This window comes from Spea bombifrons, chromosome 1 (genome assembly GCF_027358695.1).
Source record: "Spea bombifrons isolate aSpeBom1 chromosome 1, aSpeBom1.2.pri, whole genome shotgun sequence".
Lineage (NCBI taxonomy): Eukaryota > Metazoa > Chordata > Amphibia > Anura > Pelobatidae > Spea > Spea bombifrons.
Genome location: NC_071087.1, coordinates 142,224,026 through 142,251,902, shown reverse-complemented (window position 1 = coordinate 142,251,902; position 27,877 = coordinate 142,224,026). Strand labels below are relative to the sequence as shown.

At 39.4% G+C, this 27,877-nt stretch overlaps 2 protein-coding genes across 3 annotated transcripts in view; one reads left to right on the top strand and one right to left on the bottom strand.

Annotated features, from left to right (window-relative positions):
* Positions 1 to 1,315: 1,315 nt before the first annotated feature.
* On the bottom strand, positions 1,316 to 17,156 carry DHFR (dihydrofolate reductase). 2 transcript variants are annotated; one of them, XM_053475327.1, is made up of 6 exons: positions 16,742 to 17,156; positions 12,800 to 12,849; positions 10,334 to 10,439; positions 9,691 to 9,817; positions 1,711 to 1,826; positions 1,316 to 1,518 (listed from the first exon to the last, which is right to left on the bottom strand). In XM_053475327.1, exons 1-6 carry the CDS (start codon positions 16,831 to 16,833, stop codon positions 1,440 to 1,442), a joined length of 570 nt encoding a protein of 189 aa, XP_053331302.1. In that variant the 5' UTR covers positions 16,834 to 17,156; the 3' UTR covers positions 1,316 to 1,439. The 2 variants fall into 2 exon arrangements, with proteins under 2 accessions (XP_053331302.1, XP_053331311.1); XM_053475336.1 differs by having other exon boundaries at positions 10,334 to 10,388.
* A 111-nt stretch (positions 17,157 to 17,267) lies between these two features.
* MSH3 (mutS homolog 3) overlaps positions 17,268 to 27,877 on the top strand; it is a 98,598-nt gene continuing 87,988 nt past the window's right edge. The window contains exons 1-8 of the mRNA XM_053475318.1: positions 17,268 to 17,384; positions 18,404 to 18,464; positions 18,648 to 18,850; positions 19,918 to 20,124; positions 20,886 to 21,002; positions 22,311 to 22,430; positions 23,782 to 23,925; positions 25,605 to 25,771. Of these exons, the coding sequence (XP_053331293.1) occupies positions 17,268 to 17,384; positions 18,404 to 18,464; positions 18,648 to 18,850; positions 19,918 to 20,124; positions 20,886 to 21,002; positions 22,311 to 22,430; positions 23,782 to 23,925; positions 25,605 to 25,771 (1,136 nt within the window). The remainder of the gene's footprint in view (positions 17,385 to 18,403; positions 18,465 to 18,647; positions 18,851 to 19,917; positions 20,125 to 20,885; positions 21,003 to 22,310; positions 22,431 to 23,781; positions 23,926 to 25,604; positions 25,772 to 27,877) is intronic.

Sequence of the window (27,877 nt, the reverse complement as noted above, 5' to 3'; positions counted from 1 at the left end):
GATTACAAAGTTCGATATTCTAGAGATGTTATAAGCAGGTGAAGGCAGCAAAGCTTAGTTATATGCTACAAGAGGAATGAGCCATGGCAGAATCAGTGATGACTCATAGGCAATACATTTTGGAAGTTGATAGATAGTGACAGGCAAGCACAATCAAGGTTTAGGAAGTGCCATAGAAGGAACAGCATTCACATACATGGTTTTAAAATTGAGTGTCAGCACTACGCAATACGCTGGTCTACTTCTGTACTCAAAGGGTTAATGGGAGTTTGCTTTTAAAAACAAAACTGGGCAAATTCAAAAGCTATTGTCTATTGATAGGACCCTGGGCACACATTTGCTTGACACCCCCCCCCCAGCACAGATGGGTGAATGGACCAGGCTTGCTTGTTAGTGGTAGGTGACCGGTCACTCTGGAGTATTTATTTATTAAAAAAGAAAAAACAAAAAAAAAAGTGTATATGGGGGGGGGTTAATGCAGGGGTCAGCAGAACCTATACTTGTTGCATTGACTCTCGACAGTCTCTTCATAATCTTCTGACCCTAGGGCGACTCCATTGGAGACGTTCTCACGGCATCCCTTCAGTCCGCCTCTGGAGAGTTGGCAGGGTGGGCTGACACCTCAAATTGTGGTGGTGGACACCAAACACTGCCTCCAGGAAAGATTGGACCTGAAGCAGCTGCGCCTTTTGCCCCACGTTAAAGAACGCCCTAGCTAAGTGCAACATAGTTCTGCACAAATTTTTATTATAATAAGTGTTTCTGAAGACGTGCTCATACAAATGATAGACAGCTAGCACCACTGCAGATGGGTACATGATCAGCTTGTAGGCATCACTGGAACACAAGTCCATTAGAGTTGGGATACAGCGTTATCTGTTAATTGATTGCTCCGGTTCCTATCTAGAACTATATAGGGTTGTTCTTTCATATGATTTTCGGATTCAGTTAGATCTTATAAAGAAGACCAAGAGCAAATTGAACAACCAGAAGACTAACCGCTAGGAGGAACATGATGGTTATTTTAGAGCAATATGGTGCAAGAGGGATGTACTGCTGCCTTACAAGACACCTCACTTCATAAGTCATAGTGAATGAAAACAAAAGCATACCTTACGTCTCATTGTTCTCTAGATGGTTAAAAGGGGCATAACAATCCTCAATTTTAAATAGACCAGTGAGGCAAACCGATGCTGACATACATCTTGTTCGGTGATATTTTAAGTGTTCACACAAGGAAAATTAGCAGATGCCACCTTAGCTGCGTTTTTTTTTTTTTTTAAACGCTACCTTTAATTAAAACATAACAGGAAAATTTGCAAAAAAGTAACATTAAAAATATAATACAAATCAACTAAAAAGAGTAAACAAAATACTACGTGAAGACAGATTAAACCAAATTTATTTTAAACAGGCTACAACCGCCCCCCCCTGACATTTTATAAGCTCTTTTCATAGACTTCAAATTTGTACTGAATACCGTTTTCTTCTTGTATTTCAGATGGTATGCCAGGGAATCTAATGAAAACAAAAGAAATTTTAAGATTGTGATCAACAAGTAAAAAGTGTTCCACAGCTACAGAATGATTAGGTGTAGCTATCGTCAATTCGTGTTAATTGCAGGTTTTGTGGATCACTCAATACCTGCAATTGTATTGTTCTGTTTTTTTTTTTGTTTTTTTTTAACATATAACGCATAATTTTACTTACTCTGGAAGTAGCTTGTATGAATTCAGATCAATTTCTGGTAAAAATGTATCACACTCAAACTCTTGCAGTATTCTTGTCAGAAAAAGCCTCTGCTGTACAGGCTTATCCATTACCTCCTGTCAAATAGCGAAGAGGAAAAATGATTTAAACTAACAATATCTAATCACTAATTATTTTAGAATACTTTTTATTCAGTAAAGACTGCATGCAAAACAAAATACTTGGAAGATGAGGGAGTACAAAGAAAGGGTAAATAGGAGGAATCTATATATACATTTTTTTTTACAGTTACGAGCTGCGTTATTCTTATCTGCCTAAAAACGGTCATCCTTTAGAAAAACTTCCCAAAGTCAGTAAGATCGTTTTTTAGACACTCATATTGGCACACATTACATTTTGTTTGCCATGTGCCTGCCATGTTTTTCCCCATATATTTGTATTTTTTCCATTCCGGTGCCATATCTCTGCCACTGTGGAAAACCCTGGATGTCCTTATTATGCGCAATGGGTCTTCTTGACATCTTATTGCGGACATAGAGTATTCATAGGAATGTTACAGTAAATGGTCACGTTTAGCAGCCACATGACAATCAGTGTTTTATCCAATATTCACAACCTGTCCTTATTTTATGGCACAAACGGCAGCTGCGTATTAACATACACGCCAGAATCATGTAACAAAGTTTGTTTTACTTAAAATGTAAGCAAGATCATGTTTTGAATAAACTGTATCTTCTTTATTTTGTTACTTTTTCAAACTGTGCCAGTATAACTAATGCAATAAAAGTGGACAAATATGTTAATGTGGAGAACCATTTACATGCTGTACACTGAAGAAAATGGTAAATATAAATTAACGTGTATGAGGCTGTATACCAGGCACGTCACAACTTTAATCTACAATCCAGGCATTCAGCGACACTGAAAACCCACGACGCACTGTGACATCTCCGGAGAGTGGTCACACACGCCATTGCAAGAGATTTTGCCTCTAGCAAGATGGCGGCGTCCTAAAAAAAAAAAAAAAGTTTCCAAGAAGGTCTCTCCAGACTATTTTTAAAATACCAGCATTTGAAACATTAGTTTTCAAACACATATGGTTTGATGGCGTAAATTGAACTGGCCAAAAAGGACATGGGGAAGAAGGGGGGGGGTTACATTTTTGGAGATTTTTTCTAGGTCCTTTAATTTTGTTAATTTTCACCATATTTTCTAAAAAAAAATACTAAATTATAGGATACAATTAAAATAACAGCAACAAAAGAAAGCCCTTCTTGTCCTGGAAAAAAACCCAAAAACACATAAATGAGAAAGAAGAAAATTATAGCTAAACAAGAGTACAGCAGAAATGTTAAAACAGCCATTGCCACAAAGGGGTTAACGGTCTCAAATTATGAATGAAATGCAATTTCTAACTGGGGCTACATCATTTAATAATTATACCAGATGCTTGGTTAGCTAAAATATGTAACCAGGGAAAGCATTAAAAAGAACATTAAACTAAAATCATGGTTGTTCCCAAAGTAATTTAAATATATTTGCATTTTAAAAACGGTTTCCCTTGCATGTTAAATTTCATGCGCCTGCTAATAAAGTACATGGCCCGAGCAACACCGTTAATGCTAAAAACTATCTGAAAGGGGAAGTCCCATGGAATATATTTCCTTGTAAAAAAATAAATAATAATAAAAAAAGTATATATATTAATGTAAATTAACTGACAAAAACCTGCCCTTTCCTTATTTTGTGTCAAACTACAAAGAAGAGACAAGCTGGAACAGCCCAATGATGTGAAATATAAAAACATAACTTTTACTGGTAATAGTAAAAATAATTACTATTAAAGTAAATTAAATATGGGACCTAAGGGTTGAAACCTATGGTATCAGATGAATCTGAAAAACCTAAGATAACCCAATAAACCGAATAATCATCCTATGAACAAGTAAAAGAAGGAAACCTTAATTCAGTAATCAGACTACCGAAAAATAGACCCGCATCTAACTACCAAGTATAGACAAAATAAAGGAACCCCCCTCTGGGGTAATTACGGGAAATTGGTTACCTTGTAAATAATGAAATTAATCTTAAACATAAGTGAGATTTATATGTAGGGCTGCAACAACTAAATCGATAAAAATCGATAATGAAAATCATTGCCAACGAGTTTCATTATCAATTAGTTGAATCGATTTTTATCGATTATAAAATGAGGGTTTGTTCAGAGAAATCCTGACAGAAGAAACTGTCAGGATTTACAAGAAGCTACCTCAATGTAAATTGCACTGTGAATCATAGCACACTACAGATGTATTTAAAACAAAAATGCTTCAGTAAAAGTTGACATTTGATATTAAAATGTACCCCTAACCAACATTTTAATATTACACAACCTGGTTTTATTCCAGGCAGGCACAATTTAAAGATACTCCCAGCTTGAAAGTCTCCCTTTCATATTCATTGTACATTTTCTCTGACTCACGCAATGACCTTTTCTGATGATTTTTTCCAAAGAGAAAGTCAAATCAATCTGCTTGTTTATAACAAAGAGGTCTTAATATCAACTATTTCTTGCAGATATTTCAATCATTTGTGTTTAAATGTAGACTGGCTTTTAGCAGGAACAAAGCAGACACTTGCCAGATCCCTCGGCATAACCTGAGTAGTCATCTGCCAGAAAAGTTTGTTCGCAACAGTGTATACTTTGCATATGCACAGTGCAACATGTTAAATAAGAGAATGGAGATCCATCTATAATCTCAAAACTTGAAGCCGTCTTCAATTTTTTTTGAGACCTGAAATAAACATGGCACTCGCGTGAACCATGATTCCAACATGTGGCATTTACCGAATCGCTAATGCACACGCTAAGCACACAGTCATTTTATCTAAGAATCCTAAACTCTGTGTATACAGTGTAGGAAACTAAATCAACTGTGTTTTTACACATAGATAACACATTTGTATGATCACCAAAAAGTGTTGCTTTACCACAAAGATACTGTAACAATATTTCCTACTGAAAAAAAAAATCCCCTTAAATGTCAAAAAGAAAAAAAACTACCTTCCTTGTAGATATTAGGAGAATGTATAAAGACTCCTCCAGTACACAATCATGTCCGTATTTTAAACCATAAGAGTGAGAATGTGCCAGCTGTTAATATTTATACCAGCTGAGGCGATATGCCTGCCCTGTACAAACACTCGAAAGGTCACCATATTCATTTGCCGTTAACTACAGTAGGACACTGTGTAGAATCAGTCTTTCAAATGGCACCCCCCCCCCAAGCATGCATTTGTTACTGGGGACAGTCATGTTAGCTGCAGTTAGTTTCCTATTGTTTGTTTGTTAAAAGTAACACGTCAATTGACTGGTCACTGTATCTATTACAACAATCAAAAACACTGTCACATTTTGAATTCCTCTCTAACGTTTTAGTGATGAGTTATAATTGCCACAGTTGACAGTGCCCCAAAAAATGGAGAGGTTATTTGCTTTATAGTAGCGGCAGAAGCCAGTTGGATGTCCCGACATATTTTTCTATGGTTAGCCCTTTGCACGTGCGCCTATTTATGAATTTTGCACACAAATGTAAACTAGAAGCTATTAAAAAATAAAAGTTTCCTGTTTTAAAACAAAAAAAGCTTAAAAAGTTGCACAAATACATAAATTGCATTGATCTCTAAAGGGTTAAATAAGACCAAATAGAAGAAAAATGAAGTCACTGATAAAGGCCCAGCGGCAACTAAAATTGAACTTCTTAGGGAAAAGAATTAAATAATGCACATTACTTTCATTACTTTGAATCGAGACTTTGCTTGTGAGTCATTTTTAACTCCCTGCAGGTAGCTTGTATCCATGGAAAAGGAGCTACCCACGCGTCTCATACTGTGGATGTGTCTGTATTGGGAGCATTTGTACAGGTAGACGGAATACGCATACATTACAGACGCAAAAACATGGGTTTTAGCAATTTTCTTCTACACAATCAATTTGTGAGACAAAATTGAAAATGGAAGTATTCTTCTCCCCAGAGTCTATGGATTGAATTCACTAACCCGGTTTTTCACGTGTCAAAGCGTGCAACAGTGAATCTGGAGAGCGTCTTCTGGGTTCTAGAAGTTCCCATTGATTTTCTTTTCAGTAGAGATTGTATTTGCACGATCAATAAACGGGAACCTAGCAGTGCTGAGGTGCCACAGGATGCCCCACACATTAAAGACACGTATTACCTGCCATCTTCCCAACGCGTGATGGAAACAGCGACCAGACGAGTGATTAATCCGAGAGCTCACATTCTGAATTATTTTACTCCCTACGTTTTGATGTTCCATCCTCCTGTTTTAAGACCAGGAATCGGAAGTTTTTTGGATACTGTACAAAATCATTCTTTAGTAGTCATGTTTCAGTATTCTTTTAAAGCAAAACCACACAATTCGCTTTGGGTTAAACACCTCTTTACATTATTTAATATTACCACACTACAATTTTTGTTTCTTCCCATCATGAATTATACATCATACTAATTACAGATCCTGCTGTGAGGGACTCCTAAGGACTGCACTGCTGAGTGAACTTATTTCTACTACATACAACTGTTAATTTAGCAATTCAAAACTGAAGCAAAAAAAAAGATTTTTTTTGGGTTTCACCAGAATTCCCCTTGCATTTGTCCTGCCCCCCCCCCAGCTTGGTTCTCTGGAGATGCACGCACAGCATACTCGCCCCCCACCAGCTGCAGCTGATTGTAAAGTGACCCCAAAGACACGCATAGAAAGTGATCGTCTGCTTCAAAGACCTTTAATTCCAACTCATGGAGAGGCCTCCATTGTTAAATTGTTGATTGCATTTAAAAGACCATAAAATGTGTAAAAATACAAACGTTTTGGTAAAAAGCTTTTACTCCCCTGCCCACTGGTAAACTACTGAGGTATTATTCTATGTATAATTACAACATAATGATACTAATCTTTGTAAGGGTGAACATTATTCAATTTCAGAATTGCAATTCATTAACATTGGGCCCGGAGGTTTTCTTGTACATTTAGCTTGTCTAAGTCTATTCTACGATTCTCTGCCCTTTTTATTTCATTATATATTTTTTTTTCGTAGTTCAATAGAATTTTTTTTTTTTAAAGGCTAAAAAGGTCAATTTCTACGCGATGTTTTTCAGAAGATCTTTCACATTGAGCTTATTAGTTTTAAAGAATAGAAGGAGATGTGGGCTGTGGAGCTAAATGAAAAGTGTGGTTTGTAGAATGATGACTATTAAGAGCAAACACGGCAAATATCTACATGAGGAAAAAGGCTAAATAACTGAGGTATTTATACATATATTACAATTATGGTAGGGCTGCAGCAAACTATTATTTTCATAATCTATTAGTTTCCCGATTATTTCTTGTTTTTATTTCCCAACCTGCCCCCCAGTTATGCACGTTTGAGCCCAGGCTTGTCACATACCCCCAGATATGCTACTCCACCTTCCCCACATATGCCTTATACCTCTAGATATGCCACTCTGTCCTCCCAGATATGCCACTCAGTCCTCCCCGATATGCCTTATACCCCCAGATATCCCATAGTCCCCTCAGATTTACAGACTCATCCACAGCACACTGACAATACTTTTATAAATAAATATAGGATTAATCTTCACTGCCCCAATGATTTAGATTCCACTTAGTTTCCCCCCCCCTTTACCTCTAACTGCACCTTAAGTTAACCTTATTAAATTAACCCTCAGTCCTCAGCATTAAATTAATCCTAAACATCCCATTAACCATAACTGCCCCTATAATAACCCTAAACACCCCACCAACTATAACTGCCCCTAAATTAACCCCCACTTCCCCTTTCAGCAGCCCAAATATTAATTTTATACTCACGGTTAGAGCCGTGTTGTTGCAGCCCTAAATTGTGGAAAATGTTATTTGAAAAGCAAAGGAGGACTTCCAGTTTGTTTAGTCCTCAATGTTTTCCATAGCACTGCAAGTATAGAACACAACACGCTATAACCATCCAGTGCCTTTTTTTTTTTTTTTTTTTTTTTTTTTTTTTTTACACAGAACATAAACCATGTAATATGTTGTTGTAGAAACAGATAAACCACACTCATCCCATAGACATTTCAAGCACAGAGTGAAGTGAGGGACCAAGTGAGCCTTGAGATCTTATAGCGGTAAAGCGGTCTCACATTTCTATTAACTCCTATATACAATAGCTGTGGTAAGGGGAGATTAGTACAACTAGAGAGGAGGATAAAGGAGGTAAAATGGGGCAAATTCAGAGTGAGGGATGCCAAAACTGACACACCAGGTAGGCCTTGAATTAGGGATGCACAACAGAGAAGTTGTTTGAGAGAAAGCAGCAGAGCCCCTGCAGTAGTCTGCGAGTGAGAGATCTGCAGTTCAGGAAAGGGGGTCGGGGAGGGTGTATGAGCAAGTATGTGTGATTAAGGGAGTGTGTGCCTGTGAGTGTCATGGCATAGGGAGCCTGTAATCACAGTCCCATTATGCCCAGGTTCTAGCATGTGCTGGCTTTTTTTTTTGGTGTTAACCATTTTATTATAAGTATACCAAAATTGGACAAAAAAATGCAACATATATATATATATACACACACACACACACATATACATACATATATATATATATATATATATGTGTAATTGTTAACAGCAATCAGACTGCTATCATACCCAGGCAACCAGTACATGCTAGAACCTGGGCATGATAGGAGTGTGATTTCAATAACAATATTACTTATATGATTGTTAACAGCAATCACACTCCTATCATGCCCAGGCATACCTAGATTCCAGTGTGTACTGTTGCTTGGGCGTGATTGCTGTTAAATATAAAAATAATATATATTATTGCATTTTTTGTCCCATTTTGGCGTGTTACTTTTAATAAAAGTGTGTTTATTTATATTTTTAAGGAGGGGTCATTTTCGGTTTGGTTTCAGCCAAATGAATCCTGAATTTTTGGTTTCGGTCTAGAATTTTCATTTCAGTGCATCCCTACGCTAGAACCCCCCATGAATAAAGAAATTAAAGAAAAAGGACACATACAAGAAGAGAAAATTAAGGGAACCAGGAGAGAGAAACTCTGAGACGACAGACTCTTGGGAGAAAGAGGTGCTGGTTAAATAACCTTTATTTAGTAGGAACAGAGAGGAAGATGATATGGGAGGTAAAAGAGGGCAAATTTGATCTGAGTTGAGACAAAACTTACATACCAGGTAGGCCTAGAAGAGGGTAAAACGAAGATACAATGTTAGCAAAACATATTACTACATAACAATTTGTACCTCACTTAGCTTGCAGGGCAGACAATACGAACGCCTTATGGATTTCAGTTGTTGGTTGGGGAATATAGAGGCGGAAAAAAACAGGAGGAATTCCAGCTGCCTAACTAACGATATGGGCAGCAACGTCGTTTTTGGAAGGCAAGGCTACACCAATTCCGAACGAGTGCCCCAAATACGTATTCAGAAAAGTATACAACAGATTGCATGATATTAGTTGATGGGGAAAACCAGGTAACCAGACTCCCAGCCCAGCCCGGAGCGTGAACGCCAAATAGCCGCACTTCTGGGCTACGCAAAGAGCTTCTCGAAGTGCCGAAACGTCACTGAAACTGGGAGATGCTGCAATGCTGCTGCGGGAGGGAGAGCCGCTGGTCTACAGGCTATTTTATTAGCTACAACCCCTGAATGACAACAAATTCATACATTTAATTTAGTATCCCACATTTTGAAATGTATCACAAGTGCCTTTTTGGCAGACATCTACAGACATAGAATTAACTAAGTTTCTGAAAAAACGGTAGACTCAAAAAACCTAAACTTTATACGCGACAGAATGATCATATTCCCTGACAACACGTAGAAAGGACTAAGAAAAATAAACCCCCCCACTACTGAAGGGGTTAAAGAATGCTTCGGTCTGGTATATTTTAGCGAATAAGACATACCTTATAAAGGGAACTTCCACCAATGATCCATATAAGATCTACACAATCTTTTAATTCAGAAGTCTCCAATAGACTTAAAGCTTCATCTAGACTTTTGGAAAGGTAGTGAGCGCCTTTTGGTGGTTCCCTAAAATAATAATAATAAAAAAAAGGTGGCTATTAAATTGTTAATAGAACACATCTCCTGTAATCCAAGTAGCTGGTGTGCAGGGGAAGAGGCAAATGTATATGGGGGATTAGGCCACTCACCTATGATTTACAGTGAAGTGGATATGATGGCTAGACTGTTCCTTTAAGATGTTAACATACCCTACACATAATTAAGACGAGAGAATGTCCTAATGACATCACAAGGTGAACATTTAAGCCGGACACTTTGGTCATTCAAAGCAGAAAAATGCAGTAAGCACTCTGTTTCAACCATATGCGGTTAGCCCAGGAACATTTTGGCCCCAGGTAACAAAGGCCGGTACAGAATATCAATAGCTTACTCGCACCTGCTTGTGCAAAAATAATTCTGTTCGTTCATATTTAGCAGAGTTAGTCAGTAAAACATTACAAGATAATGCATCACAGGCATGAAAATGTACTTTGTTATTCCACGTTAATAAAGCGAAGATGAAACTGCATGCATTTGACTTACGTTAGCTCCTTGCTTAGCACAATGTTTATTCTTTCCTTTAAAGGCCGGTTCTTCTCTGGAATAGAAAACCATGTTTTTCTACCCATGATGACAACATTTTGCTTACCTATGTGGAAAAATTATCAGAGCAGTCATTTATGCATGCAACTTAAATTCTGTTTTATTTTTAGGCTTCAGCACCAGAATGTTAGCCTGACATAAATGAAAGAGAGTAACAGTATTTCTCTGGGTGTTATTGATGTATTTATATTATATACACAATGATCAGCCATCATATTATGGCCACTGACAGGTGAAGGGAATGACTGATAATCTTGTTATCATGGCATCTGTCATTGGGTGGGATATATTAGTGTGCATGTCCTATATGGACAAAGGTATTGAGACACTTGACCATTACACCAGCAGGGTATGTCCACAGCATTGTGGGAATAGTTTGGGGAGGCCCTTTTTCTCTTTCATCATGACCGTGCCCCAGTGCACAAAGCAGGGGCCATAAAGACTTGTTGGATGAATTTGGTGTGGAAGAACCTGACCGGCTGCGCAGAGCCCTGACCTCAACCCCAAACACTTTTGGGATGAACTGGAACAGAGATTGCGAGTCAGGCCTTTTTGTCCAACATCAGTGCCTGACCTCACAAACGCTTTACTGGATGAACGGGTAAATATTACCACAAACACTCCAAAATTTTATGTAAAGTCTTATAGCTGCACAGGGGGGGCATCTAGATATTAATGTCTATGTATTTACAATGCAAGGTCATAGAATGGTCTGTTGGTGTAATTGTCAGGTGTCCCAATACTTCTGTCCATATAGAGTGCGTGTGTGAGTGTGTGGTTATCACCATTATAATTGTCAGTCACAAAATCTATAAATTCTGGTGTATGCACTAGCTTTAAAATAAAGACAGGTTACAGAGTATAAAATTTATATATTTAATAGAGGTGTATTGCATGAATATATAAAACACATATGAACATAAAGAAAACAAATGATATAATGTACAATCAATTTGCAAAGCAAATATACAAATGCCAGTGACCCGATGCGTTTCGCCCTCAAGGGGCTTCATCAGAGGATTTTTAGAGCTGGCTTAATAACATGGACACTGAAACCTTTAAGGCCTGCTTTGCAGAGTATAAGCAGTGCAGTGTGGCTGGATTTAATTCAAAACAGTGTATATCCCTCACCAGGTTCAATTCTATTTTAAAAGTGGAGCAATTCACAGAGGTGTCCCCGCTACCCAGATTGTAGAGTAGATATTACGGCGCAGACACTGTTGAATTGTCAATCACAGTCATGCTGGGCAGGGCTTAAGGCACAGTTTTTGGAGTATGATTGGCCCATCACATTAAGCACCGCCTATCACGATTGAGAATGCTGTAGTGATGGCAGCCGGTCCTGCTCAGTGTCAGAGGGCTGGTTGTGTGGAAACACTCACGGTGTTGTCATGTTGTGGTGAAAGTAGGAGTGAGAAACAGTCATTTTTCACTTATCGTTAATTAAACATTAGTTTACTCATTAAACTGCAAGCAACATGTGAGGAACTAGAAATGTCACTTTGCCCTCACTCCTTTAAGTATTATAAATCCAAATGGTGTTGCGTTAGTCGCTTTCAGTGTTTTTTGTTCTGCATTTTTTTTTTTTTTTTTTATTACTATAACCCTGTATTCTGTCAACACAAAAAGGTAAGTTAAAGGGACAGGTAGGAATAGCACTGTGAAGCAAAAACAGAGTGATGCGCTGAAGAATAGGAGTGAGATCATAATACTTAATGGGATAAAAATGTTAATTTACGGTATTTATGAAAAAAAAACCCCATAAATACACACACATCTCTCTTTACCTAGGAACTGCAAAACCCATGCACACTCACGGCTGTCGGGTCATAAAACATTATTCACAATCCCACAAACTGTTTTACAGCGAAACTAACACATTATACAATAAGGCAAGCGATTTTGTGGCACATACTGCACTCTAGTGTCGTAGAAGTTTATTTTACAGCATAGCAGGTATTTTCTACTGCTCTAGTAACTATACAGACATATATATATATTTCAGTATTCCTTGTTTTGGTGTCTCCATGTTGATATTTATTTGTAGAACACCCCTGAAATGTACAGACTGAAGGAACCTCGTGTACATATACTATTAACTAAGCCAAAGGTGTGTATTTTCCTGACACGAGCAGAAGGTACCTAGCAGGATTGTCCACCGTGACATCTGAGCAGGTCATGTGATTTGTGTACCGTTTATCTCACACACACACACACACACTAATTTTATTCCCATCATCCCGAATATTTACTTATGCCCAGTGACGTGCTTCTGTCCAGCTATAAAACACTAGCATTTGAGCCATGAAACGTTGTGACAGTTTTCTTACCCTGGAACTTTCCAACATTTCCAAGTTTTAGTATCATTAGCAAATTTGTAATAAGAAAAAAGTTAAAGTGGTTTACCTTCATGTGTTGGAGTCATAGTCAACCTCTGGAAGTGTTTAAATTCATTCCTGATACAAAACAAAATTACACGGTCTCAATGGCTTTAATACAGTAGGGATTGTTCAGTAAAACAGAATACCTTGAGATAAATATCTACTAGACGCATTTACTAAAGTGTTTAAAGCGCAGGGCACCGGGAAAACATGCACAACGCTTACAGACCTCACGCAAACATGGACGTTAATTTGCTGCTTCTATTCTCATGGTCCAGAAATTTAAATTAAACCAGTAAGCCTTCAACGTAGGACAAGTCATGGAAACTAGGAAATTCTTTGTGACATTTTAGGCAATCCCACTTATGTAAACGTGTTGGTTGGTGTACAAAACCAAGGATAACATTAGCATTAAAGGAGCTGCTATGCTGCTTTCTGCCCCAAAGACCAGTCAATAAGTTGTGCTCAGGGGCATGAGGCACAGGCACAAGATGCCTTACAAGGGCTAGAAAAATATATGGAGAATTTAGAAGTCCGACTGAAAATGTAAGAAGCTTATTTTGAGCCAAGAGCAGGAAACAGTCACGCAGCCAGTGCATTTCCCCTTCTGATTTCCGAACCTGGCAAAGCTGTTCATGCTGTTGGTGCTCAGGGCTTGAAAACAGCTATATAAGTTAGTATTCACTGTGTATGTGTATGTATTTTACACAAATCAGCCATGATATTATGACCACCTGCCTAATATTAGGTCCCCCTTTTGCCGCCAAAACAACCCTGACCCGTCGAGACACGGACTCCGCTACACCTCTAAAAGTGTGTTGTGGGATCCGGCACCAAGATGTTAGCAGCAGATCATTTAAGTCCTGTAAGTTGCGAGGTTGGGCCTCCATGGTGCCATGTGTTCTCCAGGTAAGTGTTGCGTAGCAGGTCATCCACGTGATGAAAGAGAAAACGTGATTCAGCAGACTAGGCTACCTTCTTCCATTGCTCCGGGGTCCAGTTCTTAAGCTCACGTGCCCTCTGTAGGCGCTTCGGCAGTGGACAGGGGTCAGCATGAGCCCCATACGCAACAAACTGTGATGCACTGTGTGTTCTGACATCTTTCTATCAGAACCAGCATTCACTTTTTCAGCAATTTGAGCTACAGTAGCTCATCTGTTGACTTTGACCACATGGGCCAGCCTTCAGCTCCCACATGCATCAATGAGCCTTGGCCACCCATAACCTGGTTGCCGTTTCACTGGTTTCTTTGGGCCACTTTTGATGGGTACCGACCAATGCAGACCCAGAACATCCCTGCTCTGAAGCAGTCGTCTAGCCATCACAATTTGACCCTTAAAGTTGATTAGATTCTTACGCTTGCCCGTTTTTCCTGCTTCTAGCATATCAACTTTGAGGATGCAATGTTCACTTGCTGCCTAATATTTCCCACCCACTGATAAGATTATCAGTGTTATTTACTTCACCTGTCAGTGGTCATGATGGTATTGCTGATCTGCGTATACATACACGGTACAAACATAACATTTAGCGGCAGATACAAGCCATTCAGTCCATCTAGTCTGCAGCAAACAAATGTATCAGGATGCCTGCTAGGAGTCCTTTTTCACACTGAGAAATGTTGCTCTGTCTTCTTCACAGTAAGCATCTATCTTTCCCCTTTAACAGAAGTCTCATGTGTGCACTTAAATGAGCAAGAGTTAGACCTTTGTACAATGTACTTATTACTGCTTAGGCTTAACCCCAAAACTGCCAGCTAAGCAGGAGACAAGTAGTGGGCAAACTGGGCTCCCGAAGATGACATTTCTGTGGCCTAGTAGGGCTGCCCACCATCCACCCATGTCCTCCAGCAGAAATATCACTTGTGGGACTTCCACTGAAGACAGATGCCTTTTATTAACTCAAACTCTAATTCACTATCTGGGGATGAGCGAAGACTTTTAGTAAATCTTATCAATCAGCAGCTTCTCTGCAAGTAAAAGATCTCATTGATCGTAACGTTAAAATAAAAATAATGTTTTTATTAGTAATATAGCTATTTGGCTGGTCGAGAGATCACCATTACATTGGCAAACTGCTAGTGTGCCAAGTGCCAGACATGGTATGCGAGTGTCACATTAATGCAGGAATTAAAGAGTTCTAATCGGTCATACAATTGTGAAGCTGTGCATATATCTCAAGTAGCCAGCTAAAAGAAGAATGTTGGCATATATTTCTCAGCTGAGAGACTGTTGATAAGAGAGTTGCTGAGGAGAACTCATATAGGATGAAGATAATTGCACAGGACAGAGGTACCAAAATTGCAAGTAAAAGTGAGTTTGGTAAGGATGAGAGGATGTGACATTAGAAAAGCTTAGACCGTGAGTAGGAGATAAGTCTGAAGAAAAAGGAATATTATACCCTATAAGAGGACCTGTGAGGGATGATAAGCCCAATTATAAAACGACTGAGAGCATGAAGCATGTAAGGCATTGTTTCCCTCCACCAGGACAAGGGCAGCGGTAAGTGCTGAAAACAAAGCTTCTAGCTGCCCAGCATTTCATTTATTATTGGCATATAAATAAATAAAATAATAAACAAACACCAATAACATCACCATGACATAAGGGGTACTGTCCAGTCCCTGAGGATCTCCAGTAAATAAAATATAAAGTATTAAATTAATTTACGTAGGTACACAATACAAAAATAGGGAATCATACTTCATATATATTTTAACATTTTTTGATGTAGCTTTTCAATATGTCACAGATGCCTTTAAGCAGCAATCAGTGCATGGAGCAGGTCGGTCTAAAACGGCTGCTTGCTGCCATGGTAGATTTTATATAAAAAGTACAGTAAAGTGGCAAATCTACAGTTTCATGTAGACGTTCATATTTCCCCCCCAAAATATTGTTTAGTACAAGTACAGAATTTTAATTCTTGTGGGTCCTTACCATGCGATTGGCCATGTACTGTCAGCTAAATGGGCTACACGTGCAACCTACGTGTATATACACCAGCATTAATATACATTTACTAAAGGGGGCTGATGATGCCACAGTGAACTTAGGATGTGGTTTGGTTGCTTTTCTCAGCACTAAAGCAAGTAGTTATTTGCCCTATTTTTTGTTCCTGCACATTAACACTAAACAAGAGAACCCACAACATGCTTTATAGGTACAGTTTGCAAGATACTGTAACTTTTCAATACCATTGTGATCGCTGGCGTTTAATCACTAAAGGAGAGCTGTGGGGTGAATAATCAAATTGACTATTTATTAAAGTTGCACATTCGGAGTAGTATGAATTTTAACGAATGCCAAAAAAAAGGAGGTATCAAAACGAATCAAACTGAAAGGAAGCACTGAGCTCTAAACACCTCTCTACCTTCTCCTTCAACCACTTCTGCATTCTTAGCCCATGTGTCCCCGCTATCTGCTCCATTAACCTGATCTGCTGGAGCAGTTGCGCGTCACGGCTGAGCTTTCAGCGCACACCACAGGGACAGCCATTGATTCCTCCGCGTATCCGTCTGCATTATTCCAGCGTCTTGGAGTACTTTGACAACAGAGTCATGGTGCATCCTATGGGGACGTCTCCGCATCCACCAATCGGGGAGAGGGTGTTTGCAGAGGCTCCACCCTTTTGCCAAAGCACTCCAGGAGCACTGGATAAAATCCATCATCAAAATGAAACGTTCATCCAAATCGTTTTTGATCCAGGTGCACAAGTCTACAGTTCCTTATGAGGGGCCAACACGGGCAAACGTATCCAGCAAGAAGTCCTGAATAGGTCTGTCAAAAAATTCACTGTGTGATTTTATACTATATACAGGGCCGGCCAAGCTCTCCCTGCGGTAGAAGCTCGCTGGGGTTGGCCCCCATAATGTTTAGTGATGTCAAGGAGCTGAAACAGAACCATGCCTTTGATGAATAAACCCCACCGTGCGGGTGATAAATACTTGTACGTTAGATACAGCGCTTACCTGAGCGGAGGCCAGGGCAGGGAGCCAGCCTTCCCTATGCCCTGTCCGGGCGGGCACACGGCCACTATGGAGTTTAGCAGCAGGCTTCTCATCTCCTCCGTCCGCACGCAGCTGTATGAGGAGACAGGGACTCAGAGGCGCTCTGCTGCCCGTGTGGGGCAAAGGTCACAAGTGATAGAGGACGCTCAGTGAGAGCGGGCGGACCCGGCAGACGAGGCAACGCACACTTATTATTCCTGGCGTGAGGACGACAAGATATAATATTAACCCCTTCCGTCAACAACGCCGCTCTTACGGTGTGAAAATTCCCAATGCTGTGACTGCAATTCCACGTTGCGTCACTCCGAGCAGGTTTATGTTTTTGGCGCCACGCGTGAAGCACGAATGACTGCGCCTCCTCCCTGTTTGTCGTACTAGCTAAACGCCTAAGCCGCTCACAAGCGACAACCAATTAGGTTATGTGCCATAACAAGTGGGCGTGTCCCGTCGTTTGACGGTGACGGCCGCTTCGGTTGAGTTTGTAGCGATGTCTCGGCACTGTCGGCGGAAACCGGTCATGAGGCCGTCCCAAGCCACGATCAGTAAATTCTTCAAACCGCAGGGAAGCGGGAGCAGCCAGCCGGCACGCGCCGCCTCTCCAAAGGTCCGGGGAGGGATGTAGGGCAGCACCGGGCTGTGTAAGCAAAGTGGGAGGGAGCCTAAGGGGTTACTCTGGGTGATTAGACGTGATCGGTGCGTGATGACACTGCGGGCACCGTGTACGTTTCTGTGTGATCATCGGAAGAGTAGTTGACTCTTAAGTTTGGAAACGTGGATCTGTCACAGTTCCCACTCATGTACGGTAAATTTCCCAGGTGTACCGTGTAACGCTCTCAGTACTGTGTGGGCAACAGCTAAACCCCCAAACCTTATAATCAGAGGTCACCAAAGAGCATTGCAGATAGATTGCTTTAAAGGGATGGGTTACTGGCCCTCACACCCCACAAAACAATGGTGGATGATACTTTAATAATAAAGTACTTTATGAGTATTTTAACGTAAATTCTTTAAAATGAAAAAAGCTTTTATTTGAGGTAGAAGCTGCAGCTCCCCTCCTCCTCCATGGCCTGGCTATTCATGGCACTGACTGGCTGCTTGAAGCAGCCAATCAGTGCTAGGAATTAGGAAAGTGCGCCTGCTGAAATGAAGGGGAACACTTTCTGACCATGAGTGTTTGGCGAGCCAGCCCTGTAACACATGTCTCCTGGATAGAAAATAGCTGGGAGTGGTGGAAGATCCCATTCTGCAGAATCCCCCCACAGACGTCTGCAAGTGGGATATCTCAAAAACATAACCGGACCCCACAGCTATCATATGCATTAAATGATGTATGATCGGGGGGGGGGGGGGGGTGGCCTTCAATAGTGGATGGAAATGTGTATTTTTTTTTATTTTTTTCTGCGACCGAGTGGTTAGATTTTCCGTTATACCATGTGATGGGTATGTGTATTTGGGGAAATGATGATTTTTGTTTTGACAAGGGAGTTGTTATTAATACCATTATATTATATGATGGGTATTCAAGTTTCTATGTATAGCTTTACTTGTACTGCTACATACATGGACTTTACTCACTTCTTCTGCGTGGTGAGTCTGGATGGATGATGTTGTGTTTGTTTTCAGGGTGATGAATCAGATGAAGAAATTGTCATAAAGAGAGCAAAGAATAACCAAGGAAATGACGGTAAAATTGGCACCTTTCCGTTGCACGTTTACTTGTATGGAAACTGTTTGGTAGGCTGTATAACCCGTATGTTCCTACAATGTGCAGAACCTGTTGGGGTGATCGTTATTCCCAGTGTTTAGTGTAATCGCCCCTTTATGCTTTGTATTCTTATTTTTTCATATTTGGTGTTTACTGCTATAGAACAGAAGAGGTGTGAAAGGATGATAATATCTCATCACACGCTGCATAGACTGAGAGAGTTCAGCAGCGAGTCTGGAAATACCGAGAATGACTGCCATCAGTTTAAAATCCCTGATTTCTTGGCACCGTGGCCTGGCTTCAAGGATGGGCAGACAAAAGTGGAAAGCGCAGTGCAAGATGGAGACTCGCGTTCTGATCATGGGGTATGTGAAGCAGTGACAATGTACAAATGCATTTGAAATCATGTTTTTTATCCATATGCAGCTCATAACATTTATTGGATACGAATACATCAACTGAAGCAATGATAATCCTTGCTCTGTGAGCCTCCCAAACTCAGCTAGTGTTGCTGAAGTGCCTCAATATAGAAGCATTCAGCAATACAAGGAGTGCTTAAAACACCACCAAGAGACATGCTGCCTCCTACAAGATGGCGGCACCCATTCAAAAAGAGTTCCCAGAGGCTGGTGGTAGAATTAGTGCATGTCAAGTTTTAAAATACCAGCATTCATAATACATAATACATACATTTTTATATATATATATATATATATATATATATATATATACCGTATTTGCTCAATTATAAGACTAATGCTCGATTATAAGCAAATGCTCTGAAAAATACCCCTCGTCTTATAATCCGTGTCGTCTTATAATCAGACCACAAATAGGTCTGACTATGAGACGACTAAGATCCAGATCCCCCACAGAACTGCAGGGGACCTGGATCCTCCTGTGTCCCCCCCCCGCCCCACTTACCGGTGCTTGTGAGTCCCCGGTGTATAGCTGGGGTAGCTTGTAGATGTCTACGCGATTCCCGTACACAACTTCCGCTGTGTCAAATATAATTTAATGAAATAAGAAAGCCCTTCTTGTCCTGGGCACAGTAAATGAGAAAGAAGAAAATTACAGCTAAACAGAGACACCATAAAAAGGAAAAATGTCGAGCAGAGATCATGGTTGACAGCCTGCAGCCTTGGATCCAGGCTAAATATTGGAAGGCAGCAAAAATAAAAATAATCTAATTACCGAAAATAATCTATAAAACGATTAGAAAGCGAGGAAGTTAGACATCGAAGGCCTGTGTGCATAAAATCACTGGGTTCAGTGTGGTATTGGAATAAGGTTATTTGAAGTTGGTCTTTTGTTTTTTTTTCTATATTTGTTATATTTTGACTATAATCTTATTGTAAAAAGGCACCCTTACATAATGTAATGAGTACTATTTTAAGATATCGCCAAATAAACTAGTATTTCTTCTTTACAGGATGAAAAATGTAGAATTGAGACATTTTCTTCTGCAAAACAGAATGGAAAATCTGCAAATCTAGAAATGAAAACTCCCAACCGGAGAACAAAAAGCATCTACACTCCTCTTGAAGAACAGTATATGGAAATTAAAAGGCAGCACAAAGATGCAATTCTATGCGTGGAATGTGGCTACAAGTACCGGTTCTTTGGAGACGATGCAGAGGTATGGGATTTTTGCATCTAATTTTAAAATTATATTGTAATCCACTATCCTCTCCCAGAAAAAAATACTTTACACAATAAACCAATTCAATCTATGCTATTATAGAATTATAGGGATACACAAATACACAAAATAAATCTAGTGTAGTCCAATAAATATTGGTGATAGGAACTCACGCTAGTATGAATGATAAGCACAGGTTATGTCTGGGTGAATAAGAAAACACTGATGTAATGTATGTTTTAGAGTTGTGCATTGTTGACATGTATGCCTGGAAACAATGTTTCCAACAAGCTGTAACATAGTGATCTTTTTACTAATTGTTCAACTTTCTTGAGCATTGTTCCAATGTAAAATGCCTTCTTGTAGTTCTTGTACACACGCATCAAAAAAAGTGGCAGTAAAGGTGTTCCACATACACATCTATGTGATACTACACACACACACACACACACACACACACACACACACACACACGCACTCTAGCCTGCCAAACATGCTTTAAAAAAAGTGGCAGTAAAAGTTTCACACATCCATTACTCTTCATTATTTATCATAATTGAACAATCATAAAACAATGTTCCTATAACATCTTATCGATACCCTACTGAAATTAAAGTACAACTTAAAAATAAGCCACAAGATGTCGCTAATAAACCACTGTTCTAACTGAGCGTGTGTTAGAGATTGAAGCAATGTGACAGATGTAGTTGTGTAAAAATGATGTGTCGGTCTACAAAACTAAAGCCGTTTTATTTTAGATTGCAGCTCGAGAACTTAACATTTATTGCCACCCTGATCACAACTTCATGACGGCCAGCATTCCCGCACATCGTCTCTTTGTACATGTCAGGCGGCTTGTTGCTAAGGGATATAAGGTCGGTATATTTACTTCTATTCGTGTGAGTTAGACAGGATAGATATGTTTTTTTTCCTATTTTGATATTCAGCTCTCATTTCCTTGAAACATATAGTGGGTATTCTTAAATTTGAAGGCAAAACAAAATCTGCCAATCAAAAGCAACAACAAAGTTTAAATTAATATATGGCTCAGCTACCATTCTCCACAGGAGTCAAGCCATGCACTTCTGTGTGTGTTTGAGATATTCTAGAAAGAGTTATATACCGTAACATTTTGGGTATAATACACACCCGTGTATAACACGCAGGTATAACTTTACACTTTTTAGGAAAAGATGAAGTACTTGTCTATAAGACGCACTCATAAATCCAGTTTCACAGGTTATTGCTACAATATCAAACATGCACGTTTACGTATACTTACACTCACTTATACTGACACTTATACATGTACACACTCGCATATACAAACTCTCTCCATGCCTCACACATCTACATTTAGGACCCCCCTTTTGAGCTTCCCTACCTTTGTAGGCTCAGGGGGAGGCTCATCCATTGTGGTCCAGCAGCTGGTGACAGGTCTGTTCTCCTGCTCACTTGTGGCCCTCACACACTGCCTTCATCTGAGTGCCGGTAAATGATGACTCGGTCAGTGTGCTTGGAGTGAGGGAACGCTGATGGAGTGGGCTTTCCTGGGGGCCATGGTTTTATGTACTCTTGTATAATATGCATACTGTGGTAGTTATTATTCCCAGGATTTTAGAGTATTTCCCTATAGTCCTCTGACACTATACTTACCATTATTTTTTGGACCCTACAGAAGAAGGAAGTGTTCTTTTGTATTAATAATGATGTATAATACATGCAAGTCTCTATAAAAAGATTTCGCACTAGTAAAAGATTTTCCATAGACAATCATTAGCTCATAGATCTACTACACCCATAAACTATATTCTCTGCTATGTAGTCTTCAAAATGTAGAGCCTTAATAGCATATTATTTTCTGGTGTCACGAGGACTGTGCAAAGTCCTCTCAAATCCCCTAAGCAGTCATACTGTAGCCAGGGGACCACAAGTGGTCTCAAGAAGGTTTAAGGTGTACAGGAAGACCGCCTGTGTAGGAGGGTGCAGTTCGTAACTATAGTTACGGTATGGACTATGTGGATGGCCTGTGGGTCTCACATTCTTACGACCTCCAGTTATAGACGGTGTGTTTTGGGAACCACGGCTTTCGAAGCATTTGTGTAATTCAGTTATTTCCCACCATGTGGCTCTGCTGCTTCACAATCTTGGAGTCCAAAACTGAATTTTCTTATCTCTTGCAGGTTGGAGTTGTCAAGCAAATGGAAACCGCAGCATTAAAAGCTGTTGGTGAAAACAAAAGTTCCCTGTTTAGCAGACAGCTGACCGCACTGTACACAAAGTCCACGCTAATTGGAGAAGATATCCTATCGAATATTTCACATTTATTTTTTTTTAAAGGAAAAGTTGATACCTTTCATTAGACCAATATAGAAAAAGATGTAACGTCCATATAGACTTTCTGAACCTCAGAGGCTGTCTTCTTCACATGGAAAAGAACCTCTGAGGTTACAAAAACGTATGTGACTTTACATATTTATCTATGTTGGCCAAATAAGATGTTTGAGCTTCCACTGAAGACTCCATTGTCAGTTGAAACAACCTATTTCCTAATCAGCTGCCCCAATCACTAAATACATCATTTTGAATGTGTTAATTTTAAAGTTTTGATCATGGTCACATCATTCTGCTACATTCCAGACATGAGCTCAAGAGTTATAGAATCACCTCTGTTTAGAACAGAAGACATATGCTGTGATATCATTCTCCGTTTAGTAAGTACTTTCTGTGCAGTTATGCTAGTGACAAACCTCATAATCCATACGTTTTAATGCCTTATTTACCAGTCACCAAACATATTCCTAAAATCTTATGAGCGGCCAGTTAGGAAGTTACATTGACATGCATGGTGTTTGCAGAGAAGACACGCAAAATCCCACGGTCACCAAATAGTTTGTCCCAAAGGGTTAAAAGACATTTTACATATACATTGTATGCCGAAATCCTGACAAAATAAGTATATTAGAAAGTTATACGTGAGGTTTGGTAGGCCAGGTGTCTAATCTTTTCTAATTGAACTGGATTTAGTCGCATTGGCCTAGGGAAAATGGAGTCTTTAGTTGAAGTTTATACCTTTTTATCAGGCCAACATAGAAAAAGTTAAGTTACGTAAACTTGCCGACAACCCACTCAATGGCTGTATGTGTAGTTTCAGGTCTATCAATATCTTGTTTCACATAGATAATTACAATAAATGGCTATTTTTACCTATATATTTGCTAACAATGTAGCTAGCACAATTTATAGGTAGAATTGCGTACACCGTTCCATTGTAAGATGCCAGATGCACTTTAGTATCTGTACAAAAGATACCAGATCTAGATTTAATACTTTCATTGTGATAGGAGAGTAAAACAATTGGACAAATACTAATCTGTCATTACTCTGCATTCTTTCACATACAGCCTAAGTTAGCAAAGTCTTTATCCGGCACCAAAAGAATGGATATTGGTGAACTGTAATCTAATGGTAATTATACATTTCAGTTGGCTGTAGTTGGCCCTTTTTTCACAGTACTAGAGCTGGGGTTGGATTTAATAAATAATTCATCATGGCTTGGATAATGCTTTACATAATCTAAAGTGAACTTTAGTAAATATAATCGCAGACATTTTCCCATAGAAACGGTGTCATTTGCCTTAACGTTTCTCAAATGTCAGCCCGCTGATAAATCTAGAAGACTCTGTGGATGTTGAGTCTGTCATGACGGATATCCCAAACAGCTATCTCTTGTGTATCTTTGAAACAACCGACAAAGGGAAAAATAAGAAGTCTGGTGATTCCATCTTCGGTTTGGTGGTGAGTTTTGTTTATATTTGTTGTTTGGAGCTCTCTTTGTTGTGATATAGGTCATATATTAATGGCAGAAGTCCCTGAAGATCAGTGCCACTAGTGGCTCAAAAAGTCCTGTCTGAAGCCACCACGTTCCAGAATGCTTGCTTACAAGAGACCCCCTCGGTCTGATCAGTTGGGTTGTGTGGCACTAGGGCAGGATTTTATCATCTTTACTTTTTACTTTATATATATGTGCACAAAGCATTCAAATCCATATAGTGAGATATGGAATTTGTTGTAAAAAAACCAAAACATACAGATTGTGCCCGGAGGAAACTGATTCTGTTACTGCCCCAGACTCAAACGGATTGTCAGCGGTCACAGTTCACTCCTGAACGGCTCTGCACTATAAAGGGCGCAAGCATGCATAATATAAGCTGTAGTGCACGTCAGCCTGTGATATAGATCCTTTAATTTATGTGAGACCATGTAACAGACATTCACGGTTGTATAGGCCCTGGGCTAAGGTGACCTTCCTTTCGGTGTAGATAAATAATAAATACTGAGGAGAAATGCCAAATGTTCTTTATTTCAGAAGTAATCAAACATTGACAACGTCGTCTTTCCTCCACGCTTGGCAGATATCGTGTTGGGTATTCTGATGGAGCCTTGCTGTGGCTGTGTCTGTACCATAGTCTGCTCTGGTTAATCCCATAATACATGAATTGTTCTAGAAAATATTTGCATTCTCCAGCCTAGTTACTTTCTATGGACAACCAGACTGAGAAATATAATGAATACATTATCATTTAATTTGCCGTTCACTGCGTATACGATTGGGTTGGCTAGTTTGCCATCTCTTTATTTTGTTCATGGCTCTGTATCAGTGATAAAACAAAACAGGCTAATGTGGCTAATGTCACACGTGGAGGCCTTAGAGCAGGTCAGACGCCTGCTTTCTGGTAGATAAACCCTGATTTATGAACCTCATTAAGAGGCCAGGCAAGAAATACATTTTAAATCGTAGGATTAGGGTATTTATTTCCCAGTTGTTTTCAGGAGCTAATCTGTAATTATTAGGAAAAATAAGCTATGTAACTGTAAGCCTTGCTGTGATCACGTCTGATTACTGTCACAATTGTCATGGGATGACAGACATGCTTTTCAATAAACTAAGTCTTTTGAAGTCTATGCTAAAGATAACTAAGTGAGCACTGTGTAGAGAGCAAAAGGGCAGGTGTGCAAAATCGTGAGAAGCTTAGTAAAACAAGACTGTCCAAAATCTATAGACCAAGGGATTGCCATCCAAATTGTGGCCTTCAAGCCAGATGGTACACTGCGTTGTTTTTCCATTTATATGGCATATTATATTGGCCAATGCGGGAAGCATACTGAGGTATGATCACTGCTCGCAGTACAGGCAGCTGGGGAGGAGTTCATTAAAGAATACCTCCGCAGATTTGTATGGAGTAAAATACATTTAGAAGGGACTCCAAAGTGCATTTAACATGAAACTAGGGCTGGAGTCCATGTTTAATTATTTTTACTTTGACCCAGACAGTGGGCTACACCATTGTTGTTTAGAGTAAGACATAGTCTTTTGATTCCTCTTCACTGTTTCATTCATAGGCTTCATTCTATTTGCTCCAGTTCTGAGTTATCTTATCCTCTTCTAAATCCTGCTGGTTTCTCTTTCTGTGCAGGCGGTTCAGCCTTCTACAGGTGAAGTCATAGTTGACAGTTTTTACGACTCCAAATCACGCTCCGAGTTGGAGACTAGAATATTACGTTTGCAGCCAGTGGAAATCATTCTTCCTTCTGAGATTTCTGACAGCACGGCAAGTCTGATCAAAAGCATAACTGCTGTCAGGTAAGATAACTCGGCTTTAGGACCTTTTTTGTCACACAAAACTTGTCTTTTTAGGATGATTTTAGTAAAAAGCACTTTTTCTACCAGTCAGTTATTAAAATAAATGCCTTACAGGTGCTGTCCCACTATCACAAAATGCTAATAAAGCTGCAACATAAGAAGACAGTTTTTATGCCACGTGGCAGAATTGTACACGATTAAAGGGACGCTCCAGCCATCATATGCATAGATATGCATAATCCTGAATCGAACTTGCAACAAATGATTAAAAGTCTTCACACCAGAAAAAAGGGTAGATATGCTGAATCTGCCATCACCTTTACATGAATCCATCTGTTCAGCCACATACGTCTTTGGTGCAGTTGTGCGCATGCACACATGCCTACCATCAGCCAGTCCCAGTGCTAGCTCATGAGATAGAAAGCATTTCCATTCAGTGTGAGTGCTTTCTCACCATAAATGCAGAAAAGGGATGAGGGAGCAGACAGCTACCTGAGATCTGTGCGACTTATCGAGCTACTGCTAAGGACAATGTTTCGCTGAAATGTTGTGCGCAGTGCAGTGGAATATTTTCTTGCCCTAATGTTGACCATACCTCGTTTTTCTGGGTTCTTTTGCCATTTTTTCCTATAAATTGGTATTCTCAGCCTGTAAAATAAAATACCATTCACAGAACCCAAAATGTCTTTGCATGATGCTTCATTAGGAGCACTAATATGGGGTCTGTTTTAGCTAAAGCTATTTTTTTCTTCACATTTTATTTTCCACTAATGCTGCTTTAAGGTGATTTTGTAAATTTCAGTATTGGGGGGGGCAGATAACCCACGATGTATCACCTTGTTTCTGATTTTGGGCAAACTAGTCTCAGAGAGCAAAAAGTACTGCTATATAATGCTGTGCAAAATGTTAATTCAGTTGTGAAAAATGGTGTAAAGTAAGAATGCTTTCAAAAATAGACTTGTCGATAGTCCGCATTTTGTTAAATTATGCAAATAATGTGAGTGAACAGTTCTCCTGTGGATTTAGGCAGCCCCTTTGTCTGGGATTGCATGAAGAGAAAGAAACAGACTCGATGATGTTGAGATCAGGGCTCTGTGGGGTCCATACCATCACTTCCTGGACTCCTTTACACTGAAGATGGTTCTTAATGACTTTAGTTGTATGTTTGGAGTCGTTGTCATGCCGCAGAATAAATCTGATGCCTGGGAGAGACCTGGCTGAAACAATATAACTACCCTGCGTCTTGTTGCTGTCTTGCCACGACGTATGACTTTTGATATTCAGCAATCTTACCTTATTAGTGAGTTTGGATGTTCCTCACCCAGTTTATTCCCCCCACACAGCAGTTTCTGTTTCAGTGAATGATTATGTTTCAACATACGTATTAAATTGACGATCATTAGACCTATTTGGTATAATTGTTTAATCATACACAAACTATATGCCTACAAAATCCACTACTTTGTGCAAGAGTACCTAGAAGAATTGATGCTGTTTTAAAAGTGAAAGGATAGTCAAACCAAATATTGATTTGATTTAGATTTTTCTCCTGCTCACTCACTTTGCAGTTTGTTAAATTATAAAAATAAACTATTAACATGTCTATTTTTGAAAGCATTCTTACTTTACAGCATTTGATTCACACCTGCCTAAAGTGCATTTGTATAGTTTTCATGGTGACTTTTTGGTGCCAGTCTTGTGCCCAATTGTTGATAATATACTAAATGTTTTAGTGTGGAAGACCTGTTTCACTGTTATCTTAGGAAATCCTGATATCCCTGAAAAGGCTTGTCCTGAGCTCTTCTGTGATGAAATTAACGGGATACTTCAGCCATCATCATGCGCATGTAGTAGCTGACTGTCGCCTTTTCACATTTTTCCCCTGTGCAAATGCATGGAGGAATACATCAGAATCATCTCCCTAAAATAACCCTTTTAATCATGTAAAATGTTGTATCTTTCAGAACTTTTCAAGGGAACACTTAATTTTTGTGTTACCGAAAAGCAGGTCATGAATGATTCTGTGTAGCTTTGATAATGCTGAATATAATCTAAATGAAAAATTCAAAAAGGTGTTTTTCTTAAGTGATACATTTTACAGTACAG